This window comes from Coenobita brevimanus, chromosome 90 (assembly GCF_032717465.1).
Source record: "Coenobita brevimanus isolate Jiangsu-jjx chromosome 90, ASM3271746v2, whole genome shotgun sequence".
NCBI lineage: Eukaryota > Metazoa > Arthropoda > Malacostraca > Decapoda > Coenobitidae > Coenobita > Coenobita brevimanus.
This window is the reverse complement of record NC_137043.1, coordinates 11,184,095-11,206,330: the sequence shown is the minus strand read 5'-3', so window position 1 is coordinate 11,206,330 and position 22,236 is coordinate 11,184,095. Positions and strand designations below refer to the sequence as shown.

General features: G+C 40.6%; 1 protein-coding gene across 1 annotated transcript; it reads right to left on the bottom strand.

Annotated features, from left to right (window-relative positions):
* Positions 1-12,502: 12,502 nt before the first annotated feature.
* Positions 12,503-13,024, bottom strand: LOC145411595 (uncharacterized). Its single transcript, XM_080281605.1, has one exon. The coding sequence runs from the start codon at positions 13,022-13,024 to the stop codon at positions 12,503-12,505; it is 522 nt and encodes a 173-aa protein (XP_080137731.1).
* Positions 13,025-22,236: the final 9,212 nt, after the last annotated feature.

Genomic DNA, 22,236 nt, shown 5'->3' with positions numbered 1-22,236 from the left:
ACTACTTTTGACATCCGGGCCTAATTTATGACCCTTAAACCATATTGCTATTTATGTTATGTGAGGAGTTTACTCGTGAAAAATAACAGAAAGTCGACTAGTCATGTTGACGCATTCGAAGGAAAGTGTTGCCCCCCCAACACCCTCCCAAACTATTCCTTAACAACCCCTACTTCTCCCCCTTCTCGTCCTCGTTATCCCTCCTATTCTCCCCTAGCTCCTCGCCTCCTTCATCACTCTTGTGTCCCTCCCTCATTATCCCAGCACTGTATTATAATGTAAGAATGTTATGTAGTTGTAGACGTATTGATATGATTATTTGCAATGGTCGTTTGACCCACTCTGGTTTTCATGGCCACACACAACAGTAGGTAACTGTGTTAAATAATATTACTAATGTATGATAAGTATATACATACTGTCATATTCAAATATTATGTATGCAATTAGAATGAAAAAAGAAAACGGAAGTGCAAAGATGGGAGAGGGATGGTGTGACTGGGAGTGAAGAGGGAACGGGGAGGGGGTGAACGCGATATTGGGGGGTAGGGAAGGAATGGTCAGAGGGTTGTTCAGGGTGTTAGTGGAGGAGCTACCCCACACAGTCGCACTCGTCCGATTTTGTATAACACCTTAGATTTGATGACTGGATTAGGCTTAATATCCTTCAGTAAACTCCTAATGTAACATATGTAGCAGTATGGTTTAAGGGTCATAAATTAGGCCCGGATGTCAAAAGTACTGTGTTGAAATATCATAATGATCCAACGATTCGCTTAGGAGATATTTGCGAAAAACAGCGCAACTCCGCCTCTGAAATGGATAGTAGACTCATTATTTCTCTGTCTGTCTGTCTGTCTGTCTGTCTGTCTCTGTCTCTGTCTCTCTGTCTTTCTCTGTCTGTCTGTCTGTCTGTCTGTCTGTCTGTCTGTCTGTCTCTCTCTCTCTCTCTCTCTCTCTCTCTCTCTCTCTCGTATCTCCTACCTTCTTCATGTATTTTCAGTCTCTCCTGTTAACATCACCATCAGGTCTATCGTCTCCATTACTTCCCTCACCGTAACATACCCAATCTCCCTACCTTCCCTCTCCCTCTTGAGACTCGCTGCCTCTCTTATTGTCTGATGTGAATACATTTCCATCCCAAACGAGTGGAACATTTAGATACATGACGATACACTCTTTTCTCCTGGGTGTATGATGCTATTGTTATTTTTATTACTATTTCTACTACTACAGTTATTACTATTATTATTATTATTATTATTATTTTGTTTATTATATTTTTTCTTTTTCTTTCTTCTCCTCTTCCTCCTCCTCCTCCTTCTCTTTCACTTCTTTTCCTTCTTCTTCTTCTTCTTCATCGTCATCATCTTATTAATTATTTTCGATTCTGAAAGAGTAAATCAAATGCAAGGAAATAAGAGTAAGATCCGGCACCACATAAACTTTACGAGATGTGGAGATCTAGATCTAGGTGTGCAACTGTATACTGTTTTTCTCTGGTATTGTTAAGATGGAAAAGAATTGTATTACAATAAATAATGAATAGGTTCCACTTTAAAGAGGGTATGAAGCGACAGAATGTGTTGAAGAATATACCGTAATTAGGAGAGGCAGTTCAGGGACTAACAGTTCAGGACAACGAAATCAAGTCCAGAAAATAGGGATGAGATAAAGGACCTTAGGTAAAAATGGTCAAAAGAGGGATAGGACTGTGCCTCTATGACATAATAATGATAAAGGTAGGCTATTCAGTGTGTGTTTCTAGGTCTCTGTTATTAACTGGAAACCTGGAGTCTAACAATGTCCTTTGAAAGTGACCTCAGAACAGTATAGAACGTAATGGAAAGGATTGTGTTAAAGTAGATGTCATAAGCAGGCGAAACTGAAAGCTATTGGTTAAGGGAGCAGAAAATGAAAAGTGGACGTAACCACTAAAGTACAACATTGACGGATAAGTGCTGCGTATGTGGGTGGCTAACAAGGAAACCACTAAGGTAAGTAGGAAGTTTAGTGTTTACTCGTATATTAAATTCAGAAAAGGTTATTTACTCTTTTTGCAACAGCCTAGACACTTGATAACATTTCAGAAAGGACCCGTAATAACCGAGTGATTAAACACAGTATGTGAATGATTGATAAACTGAATACTATTGAGAGAGTTATACCTTACCACAATGTGCAGAGGGATGGTAGGCTATATGAATGGATAAAGTACATAAATCTTTGTTTCCTCCTTTCTACCGATATTTTCCCTTTTTCCACCTTCCCAGCCTTTTTCGTTTTTCTTACGGTAGTTCACCGTTGTCCCCATGTTACTGTCTTCAGCCTGGCCACCAATTCTTGGCTTTCCGCTCACCACCCTTCCTCCGTGTCACATAACATCCCCCAGGCCACACTTCTCTTGATGATCCTCATCTTTCTCTCCCTCTCTCCACATCTTCCATCAAACCCTTAACCACACTCTCACTCACTCTCTCTCTCTCTCTCTCTCTCTCTCTCTCTCTCTCTCTCTCTCTCTCTCTCTCGTTTCCTATTAACTGGCTCTCATCCATGTCACTGAATGTCTCCTTATGCTCCCCACCACGCACCCACCCTCGTCCATCCCACCTTCCTCGTCCCCCTGTTCTCCACCATTATAGGTTTCCCTCCATCGATCTAATCTGCGCTCGTCTAGCCTCCCTCTTTAATTCTGTGTCATTCACTCATTGATCTCCTTATTTTTCCGTTTGGTCTTCACTTCTCATTGTTTCTACTTATTACATCTGTCTTTTCAATTTCCTCTTTTAATTAATTCCTTTCCACATCCCACGATCTTCATCTAAACCAATCTTCCAATATTATACACATAATTTAATCCTTTGCTCCCATTCTCTTTCGTCTCTGGCAATTCCATTCTCATTTTACACCACATTTCATACACCTTCCTCTCTTGGATGAAGGGGAGAATGGACGTGGGCGGGGATGTTGTTGGGCGATGAGGCAAGAATAAGGTAATGGAAACAGTGACGCTGTGCATTATTAGCTGGGTTGTATAGGTTTAACGGTAGATAATTTTACACTTCTTGAAACGAAACAAGAAAGTAAGTCGGTGTTACTAAGTTGTCTGAAAGTGAAGGGGAGGTTACTACTAAGAAATAGGGAGAGTGGTCGGCAGAAACTAATATAAGTGTTAGCTAAATCTAGGGTGGCAGAAGTCTTCACAACACGCAGGGACGAAAGACAGTCAAGGCAGAAGAGATGTGGACCGTCAAGCGTTCCGTGTATTAAGTCAGAGGATGAATATGTAAGAGCACTCTACTCTCTGTCCCCTGAGCCTGAGTAAAGGAGCAACCTCTGTTCACTTTCCTTTATTCTCCAACCTCACGAGTACTGCTGACAGTCTGGCCTCTAGAATTACTCACTTTTTCTTCTATTAAAAGAGTCATCAAATCAACTGCTGTTGGCCAGCCTGACTTGCTGGCTGACTGGATGATTGGTAGATAAACTGACTAATTTACCTTATGGTTGAATGAATGGCAAGTTTTGACTGACCCAGAGGCTCTCTTTCTGGTGTCGTGGATGGTAAGTTGTTAAGGGTAATCTTAATTTTCTAAATATCATCATCTGATAACAGCAAGAATAAAGTGCTTACCGGTCAACCTACTGGTTGACTGGATGGCAGATTGATGAGAAGTCGTCCTCAGTGTCTGTCAGTTTATTTCTTCTATGAAGCTTTCCTACAAGTTTAGTAAAATCGTTTCGATCATATTTACTAAGGTTTGTTTGAACCCATCTTAAATATGGGTATAATTCTAAATCTTCGTTAGCTTCCGAGAGTGAATTTTGGGAGGTGATCAGAAGCCACGATGGATGCTTTTCTCGGACAGCCTACTATGATTATTGATTTGGAGGAAATGTTTCGTATTAATTAAAACGTTGCAGGTCACTCGTAAAATGTTTGCGGGATAGATTCAGTATATATTTAACCATTCGTTCACACCCCGTAATAAAATGTAAAAAGATGAAACGCAGTTCTAGGAATAAAAATGACACTGAAATAGAAATCTTCACAAAAGGTTCCTGCAGTCAACCCCCCACACCACCAGAGTAAAATCTACCATTCAATGAATTCTGCGACTGTACTGTCCTCTCTCCATTTTTTCCATTTGCGTGGTGCATTCTGCCTATTCTATATTCCCTGCCAGTTTGGAAAGCAGTTCCGTCTGCTGCTGAGGAAAGACAATAAACGAAGAGCCAGAAGAAAGACTAAGCAAAAGTGTGGTGAGGAGCAGAACGTAGGAGGAAGACAGGGATTCGGAGAGAAATATAGAATGAAGGCAGGGGAGGAGAATATGTTAGGAAGGCAGTGGTGATGAGAGGAATAGAGTAGGATGGCAGAGGTGAAGGGAGGAATATGGGAGGAATGCAATGGTAAGAGGAATATGAGAAGAAGGCAGTGGTGACAAGAAGAATAGGGGAGGAAGGCAATGGGGTGAGTTATATAGAAAGACTTTGAGGTTGTGAGGGATGTGAAGGGTATGTTGTGGGAAGCAGGGGGAATGTGATACGATGAGCTGGTTGAGGGTACGTCGGAATATGTGGGTTGAGGATTGTGAGGGAGTAGGCAGGTGAGGGTTAAGAAATGGTAGTGGACTATTCAGGAAGGCCACAGTCACCATGTTGACCTTTTTGCATTGTAACTCGTTCCGTTTTCAGCCAGCCTTCAACTAAATTACGGACAATATCGTATAAAGTATGCACACACACACACACACACACACACACACACACACACACAAAGGGTTTCCGTACATAGTTAAACAGATAAAAGGATCTATGGTTCTTACAAGGTGGTCCAGCCATAATTGTAAGAGAACTGCTACCCCGGGTTACCAGTAGTTACGAATCAGAGAGAGAGAGAGAGAGAGAGAGAGAGAGAGAGCGCTCCTGATTCCCCCAGTTAAAATATAATACTTCAAATACTGAACAAATATATTTTGAATTTAACGATAATACGGCTTATGAGTCGTATTCTTACCTGACCAAAATATCTGTTGGTCAATTGCCAGGGAATATCTACAGTGAGAGCAGGCTTTTGTTTGCATCGGAAAATCATTCCAAATATAACTCCTTTGCACACATCACTGAATCATAGGTTATTGTTATTCAGCCATTGCTCTGACTGGCAAAAATAAAAGGCAATGGAGGGAGGGGGTCAAAGAAGTTTGGAACTTGATTTAAGTTTATCATCTTATATCCGGCCAAGTTAAGGGGTAGAAAAATGTTACAGATATGGAGAAGAATGTATGCATGTCATTCCTTGGACCCCTATTTACTAACAATCAATCTGTGTCATGACAAAACTATATTCTGTGAGAGACAGCATTAGTTTCTGCCATATGATGTTAACTCGGTATGTATCAAAAGAATGTTCCGCAAACTTTATGCACCAGTGGCACAAAACGATCTATTTCCTTAGTGGTATGCTAAATGAATTAAACTGATACATATACAAACACAGCAAAACATATTATCCTGATCAGTACGGAAGGAGTTTCCTGAGGTAGCTGTTGTTAATGCAGCAGTTATTAATTAAGATAAAACTGATGTGAAACGCTTACGACACACAAACGCCCGATACCCCCTGCTACATGAAGCCATGATATAGACGCTGACTATGTAAATGTCGAGAAATATGTGTTCACGGGACAGATAATGGTACGAACAGGAGCATTTGTCTTGATGGTGACGTTTATGGGCGTTGAGGATCATATACTGATTGAATATGGCTTCTCGGATGTGGAAACTGCCATTAGAAGTCCATTAGCATTAATATTGGGTGAAAGTGTATCACCGTAAATACTTCATCCGTAATGGGTTTGTGGTATTTGGGATTTGCCCACTGCTTCATGATTCATTTATGTGAATAACCTGAGCTCTTTGGAGTCATGTTCCGAATCTGTTATACGGTACAAGTGTAGGTTTTTTCCTTGGTCAATTTGAACCATTTATTCACGACGTTCACACCTACATGTTGACCCTTTGAAGTCAAAACCTCTAAATTTATTTTCTTTATTACAGGATTCTTGCCGAGGAAGCGAACCATTAACAAATAACCATTATAAATATTAAACAAATCCGGGTTTATCCCAAAATGGCCCATCAATTAATACACAAATAGCAGTAATTATAGTTCCATAGTGCCCCGTCTTCTCTTCCACTGTCGACTCTATACATAGGGTACTAAGCTTGATCCCGAGGTTTTGATGTTCATCTACGACACACCAACGGAGGGCTCATTTCTAGCAGGCATTACACACCACCAGCCATGTGATATCTGTCAAAACCTCCAGTGTGGTAAGCATGAGATACCACGTAAAACTAGTTTCATGGTATGATGGGTATGTCTTGACGACGAGTCGATGGGGCCATACGAAAGACCAGTAATATGTTTATAGCCAGGTGAAGGCCACATACCGTTCCCTACAGTAACTGGGATGGAAGGCGCCACCCTATGCACTCAACCACTAGCTTCTGTTCCCGTACCTGCATAATAATAGACCGTTGTGTGTGTGTGTGTGTGTGTGTGTGTGTGTGTGTGTGTGTGTGTGTGTGTGTGTGTGTGTGTACAAAGGTTTATCCACCTACTCCACCTTGACGCGTGGACCGATTTTTATTAAACTTTCCAGAATCATTCCCTAGAGCCTCGAATTTTGCACAGTTTGATTTCATTGTCTCGATAACAATTTAATTTGCGAAATTATTATAGTTACCCCTCAGTAGTTTGCTTCCTGCAACGCATCCAACAGCGTAAAGTCCATTTTCTTCAAGCCTACTCATATATCACTGTTTTCATACATATTTACTTTATTTCACACTTCCCAGAACTAAACAAAGGGTGACAGATCCAAAAGAACATAGGCCGCCGTAGATTGCCGTAAGCGAGTGCCATTAAAGTTAATTAAACCAGGGAAATCTATGAATGTTATATTTATGAAAATGTAAGTGATGCAGTTGTTCCTCTCTTTCCTTTTCATCATATTTAGAGTGCAGCAGCATCTCTCTTCCCATCTTTGAATATGTTTTACAACTCAGGAAATGACAACCTAAAAATTCTCTCTCTCTCTCTCTCTCTCTCTCTCTCTCTCTCTCTCTCAACACCTGCACTCCCCCACGCCACAAATAGCTGATAGTCAGAGTTCCATCATAACTTTTTCACAAACTACAGCGAGATTGAAAGCATCTGGCATCACACACACACACACACACACACACACACACACACACACACACACACACACAGACGTAGTTTTTTGTCTGGTCATCGGTGTTTCTCTTGCTCTTGGCACTTTTGCTTTTGGTTACCTGGCCATTATTATTAAAACCTTATAATCCTTTATCATGTAAGCAATACTTCTTAATATGGAACTGTATATCATGTACTTATTCAGGTATCCACTGAACACATCAATAACCAGTGTAGTTCACAGAGCCACTTTAGGATAATCCTTCAGAAACTGTGACAGCCTTACCTGCATATTGTGTTTCAGATATATGTACGATTTGCGGTCTGCGTCACCTGCCAAGACATGACCTGAGTCACAGCTCACAGCACCTGCATGTGACATAAGAAAGCAGTTTCTATAATGGCCCAGACGCCAGTGAGACAGAAATGTTAAAGAAAATGTATTGGGAAAAGTTTATATAATATTATTTAACTTCTTCCCCACCAAAGTTAAATTACTTTCGTCCAGCGATAAGCGAACATGGGTAGTTTTGTCGACTTCCCGTTTGTGTGATTATATATAACGATAATCAGCCTGTGGCATAACTTCTTATATGTCTTTATTTTCTTCAAAATTAAACACCTAAATATTGTGCTATTTTCATCATATTTTGTCTTTGCAACACTCTTAGTTTCTCGACTTTCCTGCTTCAACTTCTCTCTAACACTGCTGCGCTTCATTTTCCAGCCTTGGTCTCCTGCAACAAAAAATGGAAATGGAATTTTCTTTAACACACTGCTCTCTCTCTCTCTCTCTCTCTCTCTCTCTCTCTCTCTCTCTCTCCCTCTCTCCTAAGCTTCCTGTGCAACACTTTTTCTTCCATCTCGCTTCTCATATTTTCTGCTTCTTTTACATTTTTTTTTTTTCCATGCCCAATTCTGTGCAAGGGGTTTGTAATGATTTGGTAATTTTTTATTTCGTCAGTACTTCCTGAGCTGGATGACGTAGTCTGATTTTGGGAAGAATAACATAAAAGACGTCATCGCTCTGAAAGGCTTTGAGTACAATGGTTTTAACTCCATCACATCAAGGTTAGCTCATAAATTCAATAAAAAAAATCGTCCGGCCGTAGCAAGAGTAAGATGTAACACTGATTATTGTCCGTAAACGATTACTCTTGTCGGCACATATCTACCTATATTTCTCTGTCTATCTACAGATTCTTCCATTTCAAGATGCATTAAATCATCTTGTTAGACATTTCGATCTGAATTGGCAATTTATGGACTTCTTTTGCTCTTTTATTATGAAGGGTTTTTCCTGAGGGGAATAAAGTCTGATGTCGGTAGCAAGCACAAACTGATAATGGACTGTCGTTATGGGTCATCGTTTTTAATGTAAGCTGTGGTTCTCTGTTCGTTCTAAATATTTCAGTTCTCCCTCCCATCCTCTTTTCTACTCCCCTCCTAACATTCATTTTCTTGCCTGTCCGTTCACCTTCCTCTATATTTTACTTCCTTCAGCCTGGCATTGTTTTTTTCTAAGCCTCACTCTCCTTGCTCTTCCGCTCATGTCTTATACACTGCAACGCACTTGATGACCCTCGCCTCGATTTTCCCCTCCCTTCTTTTATTCTCCTCATCTCCCTCTTCTTCTTCCTCACGCCTCTCCTCTCCCCTTTCCTCCTATCATACGTTTTTTCTTCCTTTTACTTTTTCTCATCACTTCTTTCCATCGCCTTCTCCGTCTTTATAAACATCTCCTTATTCACGTCTTTCGTTTCGCCTTCGTCCTTCTTTCCACTGCTCCATTGACACATTTCATATTATCCAGTCTCCAGCCGATCCTTTACACCTTGCCATCCTACTTCCCTGCCTCTCCCTTACACCTTTTCCCTGTCCATTTTGCCTTCTAGTCGTCCTCTCTCTCTCTCTCTCTCTATTAGCATTCCTTCCATCTATCTAAATTACACTTTACTTTCCGTCAGTATTATTATGGTTTATTAAGACACTAATCTCCGTATTCTCACTCAATCTTTCCTACAGGTCTTCTTTTAAATTTGAATTCCCATTCTCCGCCCTTGCTAATTTTTCATTAATATCATCCTTTCTATTACGTCTAATTTTTAAGTTCCTGTTCATATATAGAAGATGGTGAAGGCGTTTGCAAGCCCTTATTTTCCGGCAGACATTTGCCACACCTGTGCTACTGTGTTTGGCTTCTCTGACTCCCTGACGAATGCGTTTTTTCATGTGGTGAGCACGTTAACGATATCAAATACTCATAACTGGTCCATTTATAACAGTCAGAAATATTGGGCTTGTGTACTTTTTCTTCTTACATTTTATTTTACCGACAGTCAGTATCCTCCAGCCTTCCAATACTTTCACTATAATTGCCCTATATATACCTTTTTAATCCCACTTTCATTCATCTCTGCCATTCATTTGTTCATTTTTCATTCCCAGTTAGAGTAACATTTCAGTCGCCTTCCTCTTCTTCTCTTGTGATTCCATTTCCCCGTCCTCTCACCCATCACAGTACATTTCCACTCTACCTCCTTGTCGGGTAGGTGCTGCAATCTCTCACACTCTAATTGTAACCATATTTTCACTGACCCTGAAAACTTCGTGACACCTCTTCTTCAGCAGTTTATTTAGGACGTATCTCCTTAATACTGCCATGTATTATGTTTAAGTTAATTTCCGCATACAGCGCATCTGTAAAGTGAAAGAAGATATTAAGACTCGAGGGTTAAAAAAAAAAAAAAAAAAAAATCGCTGAGGATGCTGTGTTGTGGAACCTTGTGGGGAAAGAATAATTGAACCCTGTGTCATCAGCAGCTGGGGGGGACTGATGGCTGTATCCTGTACTGAGTCATGGCACCGTTGGTGTCACGGTCTACCAAAGTCATTGTCACACTCAGGTTCAGTCACGTCACAGAAACATGCACGACACCACTCTAGCGTACTCCAGTTAAGGAGAAACATTTCAAGGCAATATAGTGAGATGTGGCTATCACTGATACTTTTATATCTTTATTACTTGAGGCAAGTGGTAGGTGGTGGCGACCATCATCCACTCACTTATTGTAGCGCTGCCTAACTTTTCATTCACCTTTATCATTCTATTTCTGTTACTGCCCTCCCCTCTTCCTACGTCTCCCTTTCCTTTCTGCAATTATTTATTGCTCTTCTTTCAACTTCATGTGGCTGTACACTGAGTGACAAATCTCATGGTTTGCCTTATCCCAGGAAAGCATTTACCACATTGGGTGGTTGCCGTATGCCCAGATCACAGGGTGAAATGAAGACTACTATGATTTTCCTATTAAGTGGGTGGAGAAACAAAAATGTCGCATCCATCCAGAAGCCAAACCTCCACATTTTTCTTCGCGCCTCGGTGTGATGAGGCGCTGTCAACCACAAGGGAACATCGGATTAATGGGACAGCCCAAATGGAAAGGTAGCTTGATTGATGGGTCAGCTCAGCAAGACAGAGTGGGGTTGATTAATAACTTCTATTTCACGTCTCACTTATAGGAAAGAATTTGTCTGACAGAAACAATAATAAAGTAGAACAATGCCTCATCACAGTGCGCTGGTTAATGAAATGATGTAAGTATTACCCAGAGTAATTTTAAATTTTGTGGAACGAAATATGTTCCAAAAAAAAAAAAAAAATGTACAGTAGCCCAGTAAAGTTCTGCGACAAATATTAACGTATCTGGTAACTCTGGCATCCAACTTAAACTACCACACTCGTTCCATGCATACCTCCTCCACTTCCACGTTCATCATTCAGTGTTGTCAATGTTCTTAAACTGAAACGTGTGAATCTTGGAGGGTCGACTCATGTCAGCTCAGACTTGACGAAGGGTGATACGAAATTATTATTGATCATTACACAGTCTGCGTTGCGTCACAGGCTTCAGTAGTGACATTTTTATGTTATAAGTTGGAGTTATGAGGGCACCATTGATTATCTGTGTTAGTATACTCGCTGTCAGCTTCATATATATAGATTTAGCTTTATGCAACATGACATAATTTCTGAGAAAATTCGGTAACGTGAAATATAATCTATAACTTTTTAGTATGTTTATGGTATACGTTCATCTAGGAATATTGGTTTCTGTTCCTGCATGATAATGGCAGAGGCTGTGTATTATCGCTAACAGCAAAATGTTAGGTCCGTCATCTATCTTCTCGACCACACTGAAAACATTACAATACCACATCATATTCACGCATATTATACTGTAGACACAGATTAGTGCTCATGAACAAAAAACAAAAAAGGAAATAAAACAAAACAGTAAATACAACAAAACAGCAAGCCTTGTTTTATTTATAACCATCCCTCTATAGGCGGAACACAAGAAAATAGTGTTTGACCACAATAACAAATTAAACAAATAATGCCTCAGCTCAAAACAATACCACAGAAACAATTTATATTAGAATATCAGTATTTGGTCCAGCCACTATTACCGTCTATCACAGTTCGAAGACTCTAGGCATAGACTCCACATGATTGTGAATGACTTGGGGCTTCGTTCTTAGAACCTCCCACTCTGTCTGCACATGGCGCCACAGTTGATCTGATGTTCTCTCGTTGGTGAGCTCCCAAACATTGACGATATTGACCCACACGTTTTCAATTGGGTTCAAATCAGGGCTGTTGGGAGGCCATGGCGGTAGCTCGAGGCGAAGTTGCTCCTGAAACCATTGTCTCACCATCGTGGCTGTGTGGATGGGGCAGTTGTCCTGCATGAAAATGATAGTTTCTGGATAGGGGAGGGTCATAGCAAGAACCGTAGGCAGCATAACCTCATCTAGGATTTCTAAGTATTGGTCAGATGTAAACCTTTCTTCGATCCTTGTGACCTCCCCAACTCCATACAGACCAATCCAACCCCAAACGTTGCAGGTAACGTGCCCACTGTGTGCCTTCTATTAGATATGTTCAGGATCATATCTGAAAGAAAAATTGCCAAAGACAAGTGATAAAGCCTGGCCAATAGGAAAGATATTCACTTATTGTATAACATCCCAGCGGCTATTAACCTTACTGGAGTGCGTGATTAATAACCAAGGGTCAGCCTAAACATATGATGACATTAAGGGCATAAGGAGTTCCGTGAACACCTATGGTAAAAATTGAGATAAACAAAATATGGTTGGTTTTTTCTTCCCTACTTATATTTTTGCATTATGATTTAGACATTAACACAGTGGCTCTTGTCATTTCCCTATCTATTTGCATAGTCTTAATTATAGTACAGTACACAATTATGTTAAATACCTCGTATTGTTTGGCTTCCAGCAGCGTAGTCGTCCATGTGTGGTGGAGCTGAAGGTCTTCTCGTCTGAGAATACGACTCTTCCCCAGTAATCAAGGTCCTGATCTGGAAATCGTTGAGCGAAATCGAGCCGCAACTGTTTATGCCTTTCCGTTAATTTTGGCTTGACTGTTGGCGATCTATGTCGATAGCCCATCTCCTTCAGGCGTGTGCTTATTGTTTCTGTAGACACGTCTAGTTGCAAATGTCGCTCTGCTTCTTCAGCGTTAGAGAATGGGTAGTTATCAATGTAAAGTCTTAGTTGCCGGTCCTGCTCTGCCGTAGTCTTTCTTCTCGCTCCTCGCCCATGATGGTCAGTTACATCACCCTCTTCCTCCCACCTGTTCAGCCACCGGTAAACAGTTGATCTATGCACTCCAACTTGCCCCGCAATATCGTCGGCTAACATCCCACTTTCGCTCATTCCGACAATCTTGCCACGGAGAGCAATCTTCGCAGCGTGACGCTCCATGTCTTGCAGGCCGGGCGTGATGGTGGGGTGTGATCACGACTACGTCTCCAGCACTCTCATCACCTTGGTTCATTTATACGTTCGCTTTTTTTTCAGTGAAAACCATCTGAACACGAATCTGTAACATGGCGCCTCTTATCTCCCTTCCTTGTCTACCAATTAAGTGCAGAACTGATAAACCTACAGTGTTACGACACCTGGCTCTGATTATACCAGCTATTTTTATCAGTAAACGTGTGTGTGTGTGTGTGTGTGTGTGTGTGTGTGTGTTTTCTCGGGAATAACAAGATATGTCATGGTGCATAAAGCTAAATCTATATATTTGAAGCTGACAGCGAGTATACTAAAACAGATAATCAATGGTGCCCTCATAACTCCAACTTAAAACATAATAACGTCACTACTGAAGCCTGTGACGCAACGCAGACTGTGTAATGATCAATAATAATTTCGCATCACCCTTCGTCTAAGTCTGAGCTGACATGAGTCGACCCTCCAAGATTCACACGTTTCAGTTTAAGAACATTGACAACACTGAATGATGAACGTGGAAGTGGAGGAGGTATGCATGGAACGAGTGTGGTAGTTTAAGTCGGATGCCAGAGTTACCAGATACGTTAATATTTGTCGCAGAACTTTATTGGGCTACTGTACATGTGTTACCATACCGAAGGGTTAGTAAGGGTTTTCTTCCATGTTATATGAAAGGCATTTTTAATATCATCTTGGTTATTACATTTTCTATAGTCATATTTTGCTATACATTATCAAAATTTGTTATATTTCATGCGCATAGCCCCCCCCCCAAACACACACACACACACACACACACACACACACACACACACACACACACACACACACACAAAGGAAATGAAAATTTTACAAGTTATCTTGACATTTGACCTGATCTTTGGTACATTTAACTGGTTACTAGAATCAGTCAACCTGCTTCTCACATACCAGAGTAAAATCAACCTCGATACGGAGAGGCATTGAGGCCTTAAACGTTCTTTCATCGGAAGTGAGGTGGAGGTTGGGAAATCACGTCCTCAGAACATAAACTCATGTGATTATCCATCATAACCACTTGGTGTCTAAAGCCATAAGTCTATTTTAACTATTTTTTTTTTTTTAATTGTCCTTTTAAAGGGGAGTCGGTAGTGCACTGGTTAGCGTTCAGGCCACAAAAGGAAGGTTTCGAGTTTGATTCTTGGACTGATCCACATCTTGAATAATCTTGTTTACTTCTTGCCCCTATTCACCAGGAAGTGTAACAATAGATCTGGATGTATTACTGACCCTTGCGAGTTGTGTTCTGGAGGAAGCTGGCACATGGCAAAGATTGATTTTCTGCCTTTATTGCCTTCCTCCAGTCCACAGACATAAATCCAAGTCTTCTTCTTCTTCTTCTTCAGAAACCATAGCCAAAAAGTGAATATTTCCCTGCCCGTTAACTCTGCAAGGTTTGAGCATTCGGTAGGGAGAGTGACTAACATTTGGTAGCTAAACCACCTCCCGGTGAATATTGTGTACATTGTTGTGGGCTCTGCCAATGTGTTCCTGTTTATGCACAAGGACTATCATTATTCCTATGAATTAGAGCTCTCAAATGTTGCAATGATAACAGTGATGGCTATGAGAGTTGTGGTCATGATGGTAGTACTGTACTGTTCATAATGATGAGGTGATAATGGTGTTGGTGCTGGAGAGATGGTGGTGTGTGTGCAAGATATAGGTACAGAGCTGTGAGCATGATATTCTGTTCCATGCAACGCTAGCAGCGGTTCATTTATCAGTAGTGTTTATATCAAATAAACAGTTGTGTTTTAATCTCAATAAATATTAAGTCCTAATGCTCACCTCTCTCTCTCTCTCTCTCTCCTTTATCCTTGTTGCCGAAAAAAAAAAAAATCGAATTCAGCCTAGGAGAGAAGGGGTTACGCTAAAGCCTTTTCAAATCGTTAGCACAACTCTCAGCGGGTATCATTCATTTTGGAATAGAATCTTGCAGTGAAGGGGTTCAAAACAATCTCTAATAAAGTCTTCATTAATCCGAAACTGTTTAAGAGAGCAAGTGCAAACGAAAAAACTCTTGCTTGACCTGACAGCCTGGCAGAGGGAAAGTCAGGTAATAAAACCGATAAGACTAAGGGGAAGGAACTCATTACAGGAAACTCTAGGGATTACAGGCAAGTATTTACTGTACCTGAACTGACAATTCTTTTACAGGGACTTTATGCGCGGCCTAAGTGGATATAGCGAGAGAGAGAGAGAGAGAGAGAGAGAGAGAGAGAGAGAGAGAGAGAGAGAATATAAAACAAGAGATTATACAACTTACGAGTATACATAACACTGTTTACCTAAAATTCATTTTTATACTCACAACTTTTATGGGTTTTGGGACAAGGGAGGGAAGAGAGGATTATGGTTCTCAGAAGGGAGATGTGGACAAATCTTGCCCGAGGTTTTTGATAACGGAGTCGAGGGAATGAAGTGAAGGGGAAAGGAGGAATGAAGAAATGAGGAGATGCAAGAAGGATACACAAGAAGAAAGGGAAGAAAAGAAAATCAAGGACTGGAGAAACAGGACGAAAGAAATTAACAGAGCGTAATGTAAAGATTATAGGAACTAAAAACAAGAGGGAAAAGAAAGATTTAATGAACATAAAAGGGCACTCTTTCCAGCTGATTTCCTCACACTGTATAATGGCGTAGTGATAGTCATAGCCGGTAAGAGATAAAGACACCAGCAGGAAAATAAGATTAGAAACAGTATACCCTTTGGTTTGAGATGCATAAATTCAAACTGGGAGATAGGAACTCAGGCCCTCCAGTGTTCATCAGTAATCTGGCTGGTGTCAGACGATTTCATTCACCTTATGAGAGAAATCCTCGGGAGAAAGAGTGCTGAAAGTCGTTTTCATTAATACCTCTCGCTGAGAAGCTTAGTGACGGAAGTTTCTAATATTTGGAGCATTTTGTAGGTATCTTTGATTATTTATTATTTTCAAAATGACGTTTCTAACTTCTCTCTCTCTCTCTCTCTCTCTCTCTCTGTCTCTCTCTCTCTCTCGTCCTTACCCCACTTTCTCACGTGCCCCGTCAGTGCAGCTTTTCCACCAACTTCCAGTGAATAGCGATAGGTCCCTGGATTTTCTTTCTTTCTTTTTTTTCCCCGTCATTTCTAAAGTTTGCAGAACCATCTTTCCTTTGTTGTGCCTCATACTTCATTGCACTCATAATCATTCTTCTGAGAAACAACAAATTTGGAAACGGAAAGCTGTGACGAAAATCAGATACTATTGTTTGATTCCTTCTATCTTCATTAGGAGAGTTCGGCTAGTAGTAAGACAAGTTTCTAAATAATATTCCATAAAGATGTTCCCCTATTCATTTTTTTTCCTCTGAGTCTTATAAGGAGGCAGTCGGCTGAATAACTCTACCCCAACTGAGATGCAAGACCTGCCTGATGATATGAAGAATACATAAGGATAATATCGACTGCAGGATGGAACATAGGATTTAGTAAGTTTTGATAAGAGAACGGATGTGTGCCCAGAGATTTTCTTAAATGTAATTATTCGCCGTGAATCTGACAAATGAGAGACAATAAAGACATACTGAACCCTGTGTGCAGAATATATGGCCACTGGGTTAATAATATGTTTTTTATGTATATGATATTCGCATTTCTACGTTTGTTTACTTAGTGTATTATTTTTTGCCTGTGTAAAAATCTGCCCTCTGATTATTTTCTTAATCCCACTCACTGCCCACTTGTGAGCTCATACCCATAATTTGGTGATGCTGGGAACTTCAGTACAGGACACACACACACACACACACACACACACACACACACACACACACACACACACACACACACACACACACACACACACACACACACTGAGGATGAAAAAGAGAAAGTGACAATAACAGACATTTTCGAGCATGGAGAAGGACCTGCACTTCTGGGAAAATCAAAAAAGACAACCAGGTAAAAAGAAGTTTGAAAGGGAGACACACTGAAGCAAGAGGATGGAGGGTGAGCTCCATATTCTCGTCGGGTAAGGAGGATTCTTAGCACCTCTTCCTTGGCGATTTATATTCCAAAGTACACATTAATATCCTCATATTTGCTTCTTATGTATTTTTAATATCGTCATAGATTGCATGAATAACTCACAAGAATAGTAACGGAGAAGCATCGGAAGTAAACCGGCAAGGAAAAGGTGTTCATAAGCTTCCTACCCACTCCAGAATACCGCTCTAAGACACTGAAGGTACACGAGTGTTGGCCCAGATGTGGCGTGAGAGGAAGAGGTACAGTACATGGTAGGCAGATAAGTAGATAAAGGGATAGCAGGCCTATTCGTATTTATCTATTTTTCATTTATGGGGGGTTGTGAAGGAATTGTCCTACAACCAACACGTCAGAAAGGAGAACTTTATGAAAACCATTGTAAGCAGTGATTTTACACTGGATGATTGGCAGTGATGGCAGGTTAACAGAGAACATGTTTATTATACAATACCTGTTTTCACTGTCATAAGTAATTCAAAGATAATTATAAAATGTATATACAGCTGTCAGATGATATGGGGAAATTATTACATCTTCATAAATTATATGTTATGTAAAAGTAAACTGTAGCTGTGCAGTCAATCAATCGCTTGTGAAAGACGTTTTATTTATGCAAGACTGTGTGATCACTTGGAAGATGTAGCTACAATGCAACATAATTCTGCTTTCTGTGTCCCAAAATGCCAACATTTAATACCGTATATAATGTAACATTAACTACTGGCTTGGCAGGCAATCCAATTACATGAATTCATTACATTCACGTCACCTCGTCTCAGATCTGACATTTATAAGTAAAACTCTGGCGTGCATGCAGCCAGCCCTGAGGTGAGTGTGAGGCACACACCAGGGAAAGTTGAAAATGTTTGGCAAACAATAACTCGCATTTTGTTGGCCTGGAGGGAAGAGCTCTGAGTGGGTGAGCTGGGTGGAGTTTACTGAATACTCTTGCAGAGCAGCTTTACTGGGTAAGGACGAGCGTGTATCATTTTTGGGAGGAATATGCAGCAGCACTCGAACACTCCATCGATGATGATGGAAAGGATGCTTGCAGGGAACTGTTTCAGAATTCAACTTCAACCCTCTTCAGTATCCAAATCGGACATAAAATGTATCCTCACAGCAAATTTAATTTTACTATGTGTGCATAATTGCTCCGTTTGGTAAATTCATGATAGTGTAAAGCTAAACACACTAGTGTCTGTGACTTCATAATCGATTATTCCCTCATTACCGTAACGTCTTATATTTTTGTATTCTTGAAATCTCCAGTCCATTTCATTCACCTCAGGAGAGAATTTTCAAAATGAAGAATTTAGTTACTAGACTCATTATTTCTCTGTCTGTCTGTCTGTCTGTCTGTCTCTCTCTCTCTCTCTCTCTCTCTCTCTCTCTCTCTCGTATCTCCTACCTTCTTCATGTATTTACAGTCTCCCCAATTAACTTCCCTTCACCACCAGGTCTTTCGTCTCCATAACTTCCCTCACCGTAACATACCCGATCTCCCTACCTTCCCTCTCCCTCTTGAGACTCGCTGCCTCTCTTATCATCTGATGTGAATACATTTCCATCCCAAACGAGTGGAAGATTTTGATACAGGACGATACACTCTTTTCCTTCTCTGTATGATGCTGTTATTATTATTATTTTTTTTTTTTTCTTTCCTCTTCCCATTTCACTTAACCTTCCTCTTCCTCTTTCTATTATTATTATAATTATTATTATTATTATTATTATTATTACTATTATTATTATTATTTTGTTTATTATATTTTCCCTTTTTCTTTCTTCTCCTCCTCTTTCACTTCTTTTCCTTCTTCTTCTTCTTCTGCTTCTTCTTCTTCATCGTCATCATCTTCTTAATTATTTTCGATTCTGAAAGAGTAAATCAAATGCAAGGAAATAAGAGTAAGATCCGGCATCACATAAACTTTACGAGGTGTGGAGGTCTAGATCTAGGTGTACAACTGTATACTGTTTTTCTTTGGTTTTGTTAAGATGGAAAAGAATTGTATTACAATAAATAATGAATAGGTTCCACTTTAAAGAGGGTATGAAGAGACAGAATGTGTTGAAGAATATACCGTAATTAGGACAGGCAGTTCAGGGACTAACAGTTCAGGACAACGAAATCAAGTCCAGAAAATAGGGATGAGATAAAGGACCTTAGGTAAAAATGGTCAAAAGAGGGATAGGACTGTGCCTCTGTGACATAATAATGATAAAGGTAGGCTATTCAGTGTGTGTTTCTAGGTCTCTGTTATGAACTGGAAACCTGGAGTCTAACAATGTCCTTTGAACGTAAACTCATCTCCACAGTATAGAACGTAATGGAAAGGATTGTGTTAAGTAGATGTCATAAGCAGGCGAAACTGAAAGCTATTGGTTAAGGGAGCAGAAATTGAAAAGTGGACGTAACCACTAAAGTACAACATAGACGGATAAGTGCTGCGTATGTGGGTGACTAACAAGGAAACTACTAAGGTAAGTAGGAAGTTTAGTGTTTACTCGTATATTAAATTCAGAAAAGGTTATTTACCCTTTTTGCAACAGCCTAGACACTTGATAACTTTTCAGAAAGGACCTGTAATAACCGAGTGAATAAACACAGTATGTGAATGATTGATAAAGTGAATACTATTGAGAGAGTTATACCTTACCACAATGTGCAGGGGGATGGTAGGCTATATGAATGGATAAAGTACATAAATCTTTGTTTCCTCCTTTCTACCGACATTTTCCCTTTTTCCACCTTCCCAGCCTTTTTCGTTTTTCTTACGGTAGTTCACCTTTGTCCCCATGTTACTGTCTTCAGCCTGGCCACCTATTCTTAGCTTTCCGCTCACCACCCTTCCTCCGTGTCTTATAACATCCCACAGGCCACACTTCTCTTGATGATCCTCATCTCTCTCTCCCTCTCTCCACATCTTCCCTCAACCCCTTAACCACACTCTCACTCACACTCTCACTCCCTCTCTCTCTCTCTCTCTCTCTCTCTCTTGTTTCCTATTAACTGGCTCTCATCAATGTCACTGAATGTCTTCTTATTCTCCCCACCACGCACCCACCCTCGTCCATCCCACCTTCCTCGTCCCCCTGTTCTCCACCGCTATAGGTTTCCCTCCATCGATCTAATCTGCGCTCGTCTAGCCTCCCTCTTTACTTCTGTGTCATTCATTCATCGATCTCCTTAATTTTCCGTTTGGTCTTCACTTCTCATTGCTTCTACTTATTACATGTGTCTTTTCAATTTTCTCTATTAATTAATCCCTTTCCACACCCCACGATCTTCATCTCAACCAGTCTTCCAATAGTTTACACATAATTCAATCCTTTGCTCCCAATCTCTTTCGTCTCTGGCACTTCCATTCTCAGTTTATACCACATTCATACACCTTCCTCTCTTGGATGAAGGGGAGAATGGACGTGGGCGGGGATGTTGTTGGGCGATGAGGCAAGAATAAGGTAATGGAAACAGTGACGCTGTGCGTTGTTGGCTGGGTTGTATAGGTTTAACGGTAGATAATTTTACACTTCTCAAAACGAAACAAGAAAGTAAGTCGGTGTTACTATGTTGTCTGAAAGTGAAGGGGACGATACTACTAAGAAATGAGAGAGTGGTCAGCAAAAACTAATATAAGTGTTAGTTTAATCTAGTGTGGCAGAAGTCTTCACAACACGCAGGGACGAAAGACAGTCAAGGCAGAAGAGATGTGGACCGTCAAGCGTTCCGTGTATTAAGTCAGCGGAGGAATATGTAAGAGCACTCTACTCTCTGTCCCCTGAGCCTGAGTACAGGAGCAACCTCTGTTCACTTTCCTTTATTCTCCAACCTCACGAGTACTGCTGACAGTCTGGCCTCTAGAAGTATTCACTTTTTCTTCTGTTAAAAGTCATCAAATCAATTGCTGTTGGCCAGCCTGACTTGCTGACTGACTGGATGATTGGTAGATAAACTAATTTACCTTCTGGCTGAATGAATGGCAAGTTTTGACTGACCCAAAGGCTCTCTTTCTGGTGTCGTGGATGGTAAGTTGTTTAGTGTAATCTTAATTTTCTAAATATCATCATCTGATAACAGCAAGAATAAAGTGCTTACCGGTCAACCTATTGGTTGACTGGATGGCAGATTGATGAGAAGTCGTCCTCAGTGTCTATCAGTTCATTTCTTCTATGAAGCTTTCCTACAAGTTTAGTAACATCGTTTCGATCATATTTACTAAGGTTTGTTTGAACCCATCTTAAATATGGGTATAATTCTAAATCTTCGTTCGCTTCCGAGAGTGAATTTTGGGAGGTGATCAGAAGCCACGGTGGATGCTTTTCTCGGACAGCCTACTATGATTATTGATTTGGAGGAAATGTTTCGTATTAATTAAAACGTTGCAGGTCACTCGTAAAATGTTTGCGGGATAGATTCAGTATATATTTAACCATTCGTTCACACCCCTTAATAAAATGTAAAAAGATGAAACGCAGTTCTAGGAATAAAAATGACACTGAAATAGAAATCTTCACAAAAGGTTCCTGCAGTCAACCCCCCACTCCACCAGAGTAAAATCTACCATTCAATGAATTCTGCGACTGTACTGTCCTCTCTCCATTTTTTCCATTTGCGTGGTGCATTTTGCCTATTCTATATTCCCCGCCGGTTTGGAAAGCAGTTCCGTCTGCAGCTGAGGAAAGACAATAAACGAAGAGCCAGAAGAAGGACTGAACAAAAACGTGGTGAGGAGCAGAACGTAGGGGGAAGACAGGGATTCGGAGAGAAATATAGAATGGAGGCAGAGGAGGAGAATATGTTAGGAAGGCAGTGGTGATGAGAGGAATATAGTAGGATGACAGAGGTGAAGGGAGGAATAGGCTACGGAGGAATGCAGTGGTGGGGGGAATATGAGAAGAGGCCTGTGGTGCGAAGAAGAATAGGGGAGGAAGGCAATAGGGTGAGTTAGGTTTTGAGGTTGAGAGGAGTGTGAGGGATAATTTGTGGGAAGGAGGGGGGATATGATACGACGGGCTGGTTGAGGTAGTGGACTATTCAGGAAAGCCACAGTCACCATGTTGACCTTTATGCATTGTCAATTAAGGATCATTGTATTTTCAGCAAGTCTTCAATTAAATT

Bases quoted from the DNA above. Each gene is read 5' to 3' on its own strand.
- LOC145411595 (XM_080281605.1), bottom strand. From the start codon at position 13,024: ATGGAGCGTCACGCTGCGAAGATTGCTCTCCGTGGCAAGATTGTCGGA.